This window comes from Nansenia antarctica (assembly GCF_963989245.1).
Source record: "Nansenia antarctica genome assembly, chromosome: 2".
In the NCBI taxonomy this organism is placed as follows: Eukaryota; Metazoa; Chordata; class Actinopteri; order Argentiniformes; family Microstomatidae; genus Nansenia; species Nansenia antarctica.
In genome coordinates, this window is record NC_137675.1 from 25,570,213 (window position 1) to 25,580,290 (window position 10,078).

The 10,078-nt window shown below is 43.2% G+C and overlaps 1 protein-coding gene across 1 annotated transcript; it reads left to right on the forward strand.

Annotated features, from left to right (window-relative positions):
* Positions 1-1,762: 1,762 nt before the first annotated feature.
* LOC308150016 (uromodulin-like) lies at positions 1,763-4,743 on the forward strand (the record flags this gene model as incomplete). The annotated part of the gene is made up of 7 exons (XM_080522889.1): positions 1,763-1,778; positions 2,103-2,308; positions 2,621-2,778; positions 2,931-3,170; positions 4,004-4,163; positions 4,493-4,568; positions 4,724-4,743. The coding sequence occupies 7 exons, from the start codon at positions 1,763-1,765 to the stop codon at positions 4,741-4,743; spliced, it is 876 nt and encodes a 291-aa protein (XP_080379015.1).
* Between the last annotated feature and the right edge of the window lie 5,335 nt (positions 4,744-10,078).

Consider the following 10,078-nt stretch of genomic DNA (forward strand, 5'->3'; position numbering starts at 1 on the left):
ATGTAATTCTACATATTTCCATACTGCCAAAAGATTGAAGACCTCTCCCCTTACCTGTCACAGTTAATGCAACTCCTGGATTCCCTATCCGGTTCACTGGAGCGATGTCAGTCGCAAACAGGAAGCTATACATGTCTGAGTCGCTGTCTTTTAGGTCTGAGATTCTCAACGTGCAGAAGCGGTCACTGTCCCCGAGGTACTCTACGCGACCTCTATACTCCGGGTCCAACATCAGATCCACAGGCGCAACGCCAGGGTTTTGACCTTTGAACCAGAGGGCTTTCGTGACCGTGTGGCCTTCAGGTACCGTGTAAGTGCAGTACATGGTCACCGAAGATCCCTCTAAGGAGCAGTATTTCAGGGGCCGGTACGTCACACTCGAACCGTCCTGACTCAGTGACCCTGGAACATAGGTCACACAGTATGAACCAGCTTGTTTATAAAGCTCTCACTGGCACAGCAGCAGAATATATCTGAAAGACCTTTTGCTAGCATATCAGCCCAATAGAGCTCTCAGGTCTTCTGAGGCTGGTTTTCTCTGTGTAGCCTACCACATGTACAAAAGAAGTAAAGAGGTTTGGTGAGGCTGCATTGTCATTTTATGCACCCAAATTGTGGAATGCACTGCCAGTTTACATTAGGTATGCAAACTCAGCAAATATGTTCAAGTCAAGACTAAAAACCCATATTTATTTTTAATATTGCCTTTAAATGACTAAATTATTAAATGATTATAATGATTGGAGCACTTTGAGCTGCAACGCTTGCAGGAAAAGTGCTATACAAATAAAAGTTATTATTATTATTATAAGGAAACATTGGGTTTCATTCATATATAATAATAATAATATATTCAGTTGATGCATTCATCCAAAGCAACTCACGTTGCAGTGAGTGCGTAAACTTTTCAGTACACACAGTCCCAGCGGTAATCGCTCCCACAACCTAAGCGTTGATAGCACCATGCTCTACCAATTGAGCCACAGGGGACTAGTTGTCATTAGGCGTGTGCCAAGTTCTTGGCCAAACAGAGTGCTTGTTACGTTACTTGCTTGTTATGTTACTTGCTTATTATTATATATTATGTACTGTCTGTATTATATTATATTATAGCACTTGGCTTCATTCAGCCGCTATTTGAGCCGCTATCACAGGGCGTTAATACTATATTATAGGGTAGGCGTACGTCTGGAAGCGGGAGAGGGCAGTAATACCACGTTCATTGATAAAATGACATACGGGATGGAAAGGGGGGATGGCAGTTTTAGACGGGGGATGATTTGGACTGTTTTTATTTCAGGGGGGGTGCCATTCCCCCTCATCCCGACTCAACTCGAAATCCAGTATCATTTAGCGCGTGGCCGGGCAAGGTCCGTTCTGGAGCGCGTATATATAGGCATGTTGAAGAGAGATAGACAGCTCCGGAGGGATATAAAGAAAGACTGAAATACAATCATAAACATTAGTTCCCTTTCAATCTTGAATTAAACTCATTTTCTCGGCTGGTAACAACATCGTTAATTTTATTACGAGCCACTTGCATGAATTACAGTAGGCAACGTTTTTCCAGTGCGGCTCACATGCCTGTAATAACTCCGCATAACCAGTAGGTAATGTGAGTAAGCAAGTTGAATACTCGACGTCGAGCTACGATCGTTTCCACGATCAAATTGACTCAAGTTGAAATTGTATAAATCACTACGTTGACGTGGTTTTCTACGTACGACACGGGTAAGATCAAAATTTGATCTAAGCACGTTCTATGAATGAGGCCCCAGGTAAGTAGGCTTCTGTAGTGTTCATCTCTCAGGCACTAGTTCTCCCAGGGTTAGAGTTGGAAATGGGAGGTGTAGACATCAGGAGCAGTATTTGAAGATATGTGATGGGGGTGGGGTCATGCTTTACCAATGTTAATATAAACACTCAAAACAGAGAGATTTTGTGATTGAAATATCAAAACATCTACATTTTCACCTAACCCTTTATTCTTTCTTACCCTCTCTCTCTCTCTCTCTCTCTCTCTCTCTCTCTCTCTCTCTCTCTCTCTCTCTCTCTCTCTCTCTCTCTCTCTCTCTCTCCTACAATCTTTTTTTCTCTTTTAGGGACGTCATTCTTCCCAGACCCAGAGTTGGTGTGTGGGCGGAGCCTCCTACAGGTGGGTCTCAACAGGGCTCACCTGGAGGCCGGAGGTCTGAACCCCTCCTCTGGTCACCTGGCCGACCCCCGCTGCTCCACCCATGAAGAACGTAACGGCACCGTGTGGTACCAGGTGGATCGCAGGGAGGGCAGCTGTGGAAACACACGGGAGGTGCGAATAGAAAACACCCCTATCTGGTGTTTTGTAGTTTTTTGGGGGGGTGTAGGCCTACCGGTGTAACTCATTTTGTGCCAAAAAAATCATATATTTTGATGCTTCATTTTGTAGGCAATCAAAGTATTGTTGCTAGGTAAATACCAAATAAAACACTTGGCACTCTAGGTGGTGAGTGTTTCAGATGTTTTTGTCAGTTAGTGAATTAAAACAAACAGCCTTCAAAGGTTGCTTTGATAACTTATTTACATGATCTTAAATTTATAATCATCTTTCTTTCTTTTTTTTTTCTCTTTTTCATCCCCCCAGATAAACGGTACCCACATGATTTACTCCAACAGTTTATTTGTTTACCCCTTCCCTTCAAGAAATGTCTCCTTCTCTGAGCCAGTTAGCTTCCCTTTCTCCTGTGTGTTTCCACTCGATGCCAAGACCAGCCTGAACGTGGCCATCCGACCTTCGCTACCGTGAGTTAACTCACTGTCGCTTAATCATTAAATCAGTGCCTTTTTTATTATGCATTGTGATAGAAATGCATAAGACTATTGGAGTTTAAAGACCATAATTACATGTATGAGTGGATATGACTAGAGTGTTTTCTTTGCTTGACCCCTGGCAGGAAGGGAGAGGTCATTGGTATTGGCGCCAGGGTTAGAACCTCCATGTCTCTGTACCGCAACGCAGACTACACACATCCTTACCTAGCGGGCCCAGTCACCCTGCCAGTGGGCAGCACCCTGCATGTGGGCGTGTCTGCAGAGGATACGTTTGAGCAGTTTGTGGTGGTTCTGGAGGACTGCTACGCCACTCACTCCCCCAACTCTGATGACCTCATGCGGCACTTCTTGATTCAGAACAGGTCAGTGGCGTGGGTAATGTTACAGAATGGAATCCACAGAAAGGTTTATAGGTAATGAGATCAAGTAGAAAGGGTTTCTAATAAACCACCTTTGTTAAGAGTCACTTTAAAAGGAAAACATCTACATTTTGTCTCTGAAATAAATCTACAAATGTTTTTTTACTGTATGAAGCAAATGCTGTAGTTAACAAGACTATTTTCCTTTAATCAATATAACCAGCTAGCTTGCTAGACACTTGAGTGTCACTCATCGCTATAGGCTATTATAATGTAGCATTATAATATTAGCAGAACAATTTTCTTTATTATTCACAATAGGGGGAATTGGTTTTACAGCAAATGATAACACAACATATACATCCCAATACAATATTTACAATACAAGTGTCTTAGGAGACAAAGGATATTGGTTTGCTTAAATCATCATACAGTATCTCCATTGCTCCACTTTAAGAAATCATCTTAAATAAATCATCTGTTTTCATGTTTTAAATCTTGCTAGAAGATGTTTTCTGTTTGCCCCAACTTGTTAGCTAGAGGGTGCTCTATCTACTATACTATCTGGCCAACCCATGTTTCCACCCTAGTGGTAATTCTTTCCAAACTGTATCACACATGTAACCCCAAACCCCTCCCCAAGTCAAATAGGCCTGGGTTACAGTCTGGAAACAGTGGAAACACACCATTAAAGTGTTAATACAATTTTTAAAAATCCAGAATAATTTTTATGAGAAAGGAATTTTGACTTGGAATGAAAATGACAGTTTTTCAGACAGAATGAGATCCAGGTATATTTGAATCTCTCACTTTTTTCTCCATGCATCCCCTCCTAGGTGTCCTAGTGACGGTAGCCAGGTGAGGGTGGATGAGAGTGGTTCATCCCTCCAGGCACATTTCTCTGCTCTGCTGTTCCTGTTCCAGGGGAACTACCAGGACGTCTTCCTGCACTGCAGCCTGAGCCTGTGTGACCAGAGGAGCTCCTCCTGCTCTCCAGTGAGTCCTGCACTCCACCTCCTCAGTCTCTCTGACTCTCTCTGGTCTCTCTGACTCTCTCTGGTCTCTCTGACTCACTCTGGTCTCTCTGACTCTCTCTGGTCTCTCTGACTCTCTCTGGTCTCTCTGACTCTCTCTGGTCTCTCTGACTCACTCTGGTCTCTCTGACTCTCTCTGGTCTCTCTGACTCTCTCTGGTCTCTCTGGTCTCTCTGGTCTCTCTGACTCACTCTGCTCTCCAAATCTGGCCTCTCCCTCTGGTCTCTGACACCCTCTGGTCTCTGACACTCTCTGGTCTCTGGTCTCTGACACCCTCTGTTCTCTCCTCAGAGCTGTCCTAGAAGACTATCCCGTTCCATCTCCACCTCTGTCCCTCAAGAGTCACTTACCATTGGACCAATCTCTTGTGAGTATAATTTGTATCCGTGTTGCGCACACACACACACACACACACACACATACACACACACACACACACACACACACACACACACACACACACACACACACACACACACACACCTCACTGGTGACATCCCGTTTGTTCTGTTTGTCTTCTAGGGATCAATGGACCAGTGTGACCAGACCCATAGAACATCAGACATCACCAGACCAGACTGGGCTTGGATCAGTTATGTATTTCTGACTGATACACAAGAACAGAGATGCCACTATGTCATTCTACTTGTTTAAAATGTATTTGGTCTGTACACTAGCACATTGTTGCAACTTTGGATTAAGATATTAATGATGATGATGATGATGATGATGATGGTGAGGGGTAGTGGTGGGCATTAGATAGTGAGTTGGACTGGTGATCAGGAAGTCATGAGTTCAAATCCCATCTGGGAACACCACCACTAGTGTGTCCTTGAGTAAGGCACTTAAAAGCCCTTAAATTACTCCAGGGATACTGTCTCTGTAATTTCTAATTGTAAGTCGCTTTGGATAAAAGCATCTGTTAAAATCTAAATGTAAATAATGAGGATGAACATGACGAGGAGAGATAATAAATACTGATTTTGATATATACAGTATCAAACTCTATTGTGGTGATTCTATCCTCTTGGGGGTATTCCAGAACGCAGGTTAACCTCAGTCAGAACCAGAATCTACTCTGAATGTTCTGTTCCAAGGAAAAGCTGGATCAGAAACTACGGCAACTAATCCTTTAGAGATAATTTGATTATTTGCAGGTTGTGCTCTGAAGCGTAGTCTGACTGTGGGGAGCATGGCGCGTTCTGGCCTGTAGAGGGAGCCAGACTTTTGGTGGAGAGGGTTGACGGTCTGATTACGGACAGGTGTCCGTGATCAGACTCGTTCTCTTTCATATGGGAACGCCCCCTGCGTGACCTCATCAGAAGCTGAATTACACTGCGCCAGCCCATTGGCTGGCCCAGGCGACGCTTGTGTCACGAGGGACGGGACCCTCCGCCTATATAAAGCGTCCGGTAGTAGGAGGAGGCAGAGACACGCGGACACTGAGAGAGGAAGAGAGTGAGATAGAATAACTGTTATTATTTAGGAACCTCTTCAGCCCGTCAGTGGCGGGGCTGAATCTGTCAGGACAATACAAACTCATTGAGTACACCGTTCCTCTGTGCCTAGAGACCTTTACACTGCCTTTCTCCTCAATTGTCCGCCTATATAAGGCTTACACACGGCGTCTGTCGTCATTCAAAAACCTCTTCTCGCTTCTCCACTTCCCCCGGTAGTAGGAGGAGGCAGAGACACGAGGCAGAGGCAGAGACAGAGACACGCGGCCACTGAGAGAGGAAGAGAGAGAGATAGAATAACTGTTATTATTTAGGAACCTCTTCAGCCCGTCAGTGGCGGGGCTGAATCTGTCAGGACAATACAAACTCATTGAGTACACCGTTCCTCTGTGCCTAGAGACCTTTACACTGCCTTTCTCCTCAATTGTCCGCCTATATAAGGCTTACACACGGCGTCTGTCGTCATTCAAAAACCTCTTCTCGCTTCTCCACTTCCCCCGGTAGAAGGAGGAGGCAGAGACAGAGACACGCGGCCACTGAGAGAGGAAGAGAGAGAGATAGAATAACTGTTATTATTTAGGAACCTCTTCAGCCCGTCAGTGGCGGGGCTGAATCTGTCAGGACAATACAAACTCATTGAGTACACCGTTCCTCTGTGCCTTTCTCCTCAGTTGCGTCTGTGCTCCATTTCATTACTGCAGCTGCAAGACTCGAAAAGGACAAAAATAATGATGAATGTTCAAAGCCCCTCGGCTGTCTACCTCCTACCTTCCTAGCTGACCACTCGCCCACAATAAACGTACCCCTGCAAGTTTTTTTTCTTCCACATGGAGCTGTCTGCAAGGCACGCACACCTTTCAATCTAGTTTTGACTCCATAAGTGATCAGGCAGAATATTATAATTTGGCCTGACTCTAAAATATGACTTGCACTGTACTGGGTTACATGGTGTTATACAACACAGCTAGTTCTGTTTAATTGTATCACTCTACTGCACAAATCAATCTAGCTACTGTGAAGCTTGCTATTGGTAGCTAGTTAATAATGTGGCTGCATTTTCTAGACGGCAGTGTCCTCATAAAACTCATCTGCTACATTGCAAACATTTGCTTGCTAGCTAACATAGGACCACACTGTAGCTAGCTAGTCCTCTGCTTGCTAGCTAACCCACGCCGTAGCTAGCTAACACCACACTGTAGCTAGCTAGCCCAGCTTGCTAGCTAACACGTAGGCTTACTTGCGTTACGGCAAATGACACATTTCTCTCTATATAGCTATACCCTTTGAAAATACATAACTTTGTAAAGTTACTGATTTTCATTCATCTTGTTGCGGTCATATTTTGTGCTTGGTTACCCAGTTTACCTAACACTTAGTTTTGCATTTACAATTTAGAGTGTTAAACTATCAGCTTTAGAATCGTTTGGATACTGTCAAAACGTTAAAATAAAAGGCGCTCTACAAAGTTTTATTAAGTCCACCAAATATGCGAGCTTTAACAAGTTTGTTCACTAAACAGCGCATTGTCTCACCCAAAGCAGTTACATTTAAGAAACGTGACGATAAAGACACAAACTATTCACTGAAAATAAAATAAAACTAACAAATCATTTGAGGATATATTTGCGACAGTGGTGAAAGTGTATTCCTAGCCTTGAATGTCCACTTTGATAAAGGTTAAACCAAACAATTCAACAATAGAGTACTTTTACTGCACAGCTGAGCCAGTGCGCCACACACGTCATCTCTGCATCTCTTGCAACCTGCAACAGAAGCATAAAACATGTATTTTTTATATATTTCTCATTTTAATTACATATATATTAGCAGAAATAAAATGACAAAAATATATACAAATAAAAGATAAAATGCTTTGTACTCACCAAAACAACTGAATATTTGAACACAAAATCCATCCTCCTTTCTTTCCTCGAGACTTTTACTTTTACAATTACTCTGTTGTACAGTTAATCTGTCCATTTCAGTTCCACCAATATGTCCTTTTCAATAGACATGGAGGCTAATGCTGAAAGCCAAGTCTGTCCAGTAGCATTTCTGGCATACATTTTAATTTGCGCCTGATGGTCACTGCCACACATGCCAATGTGTTAAGCTGCCCCATGCTCTCACTCAGATGTTTCTGCTTCAGTGGGACTTCAGGGAGGAGATCAGTGGGACTTTCCCTTCAAAATCAGTCATGGCATTCATTACAGTTAGTTCTGTTTTTAGCCGGGACAGATCGAACAGTGTTCTGTGACTCTGTGTTAAGCTGGAGAAGGCTGTTTGAGGGAATTTCTTCTGGTAGGTCTGAAAGTGCTGGGGGTCGAGGAGGGAAAGAAACATGCATTTTTCGTGGTCTTGAAACCTATTCCGTATCTGGCAAATAATGATGTCCAGAATATTGCTGTAGAGTTGTTGGTAGTGTGCGCGACGGTCTCCTTGTGCTGTACGTGGGCCTCCGCGTGTGCTCGGACCACTTGAGATGCGCGCTGTGTCCTCGTAGATCTGACTAGACCGGCACCTCTCTCGCTCAATTTTGTCACAAAACTCGTTCACCCTTGTCAGACAGAATTGTACATCCAATGTTTGTTTCTGTAGTATTCCAAAGAGCACATCTGAATGCTTAAAAATCCCATTGAATGTTTCAAGCAGAAAGCAAAACTCAAAATCATCCAGACCTGCATTAAATCCTTCAGTGCTAGGCACAGTATCCCCATCATACTCCTCATGATTTTCCGGTATGTGGTCAAACAGTTCCTTTAGGGCAACTCTCTTCTCAAAGACTGCATTGACCAACCTCGATGTATATTGCCACCGCGTTGGTGCAACATTAGGAAGACGGCGCTTGCAAATGTCATCCAGCAGAAGGATTTGAACCACCGTCTTAAAATGACGAATAAATACTATGGCAGCGGTCAATACCACTATGCCATCATGACAATATGATTGTTTGTAGCCTGCTGCTGATATCACCACAGTAGTAAATATTCATTTATTAAAATATGAACATATAACAATAACTGAGGCTAGTATGACCTACGCATTTAATCGGTCAGCAATTTCTTGCCAAACCATTTCCCTCGCCTTGTTAATTGCGACAGTATTGCACTATTTTACATCTTGATTTTCGTCTTCATAAAGATCAATAAGTAGGAGTGCTGCGCAAAAAGTAGGACCCCTGCAGAGTGTAGTATCTTCATTTCGACAGTTCGACTCTTCGGGGATCTTTGTCTGCGTGCACGCGCCCATATTGAGGATTTCTAAACCGCTGTTCTGTGAACACTGACACAAGCCTGATCCTCGTTCGAGGAATCACCTGAGGCTTGAATCCCAATCACTAGTTGCCTGAACGCTGCTTTTTTAAAATCGCCAATATACTAATCAACGTACGTGGAATACCCCCCAGGTGTTGCTAATCGGAAGTCGTGACGTGTTTCCGGGTCCAACGTTGGCTAATAATTTGGACCCGGAAATTGCTAAACGTCAGACTTTCCAACCGACATTTGGCACTGAGTTTGTTTGTTGTTTTGTTTCTACACAATTGAGTAAGGCATTTGTTAGCATGTATGGAAGCAATTAATGATTATTATACTGCAAACTAACGTCTATGGATCCTGTATCAGAAAGCAGCGACAACTAAATTAGAACGCACGTCATCCGGACATTCCGCAGGTTAGCATCTCAGTAGTTTACAGTAATAGACTGAGCTTCTATAACAATTCAATGAGACAAGTAATCCATTTAAATTATCAGTGATCATTTTTATTGATCCTGAGAACCAAAACATTTTCAACACAAGAACAACAGTCAATATGTATCTGCAATGACAGACTTTCTGCTTCAATATGAGAAAACAAAGAATGATGCCCTAAGGAAGTGTGAGAGAAAATTATTATATGTAAAAATACATTTTTCTACATTTAAGATTCAAACTTTGATTCAATCTAGGGCAAAGCTATAGAAACTGATTTCCTGTTGTAACCACAATGAAACCAGTTTCTCTACTTGAAGCTTGACATTGGCTAGACAACAGACACATTTAAATGATTACAATGACCTGATTGCTCTTTCACTTCTGACCTACATCTAGATGGACTAAGCTGTCTAGAACAGTTTTGGACCTTTGTGTTCCCCAGACCCAGTACTCTAGAAGTGGACTGAACCAGTTGTAGCCTTTTGTGTTCCTTTTCCACCTTTGTGTGTCTAGGACAGGGGTCGGCAACCTATGGCTGGCACGCGACAGCTTAAACAGTGGCACGCAAGCAATAAGTGCGAGAATGGGAGATTTTTTATTTATTTTTTAAATGTTGGCCGCGTTCGTAAATTCGCTCACACTGGGTTCAACCTCACAATGGGACCAAGAAATTTGATTGGACTAGAGGCGGTCTCAGGGACGCTCCGGCGCTCTCAGGGCGAATTT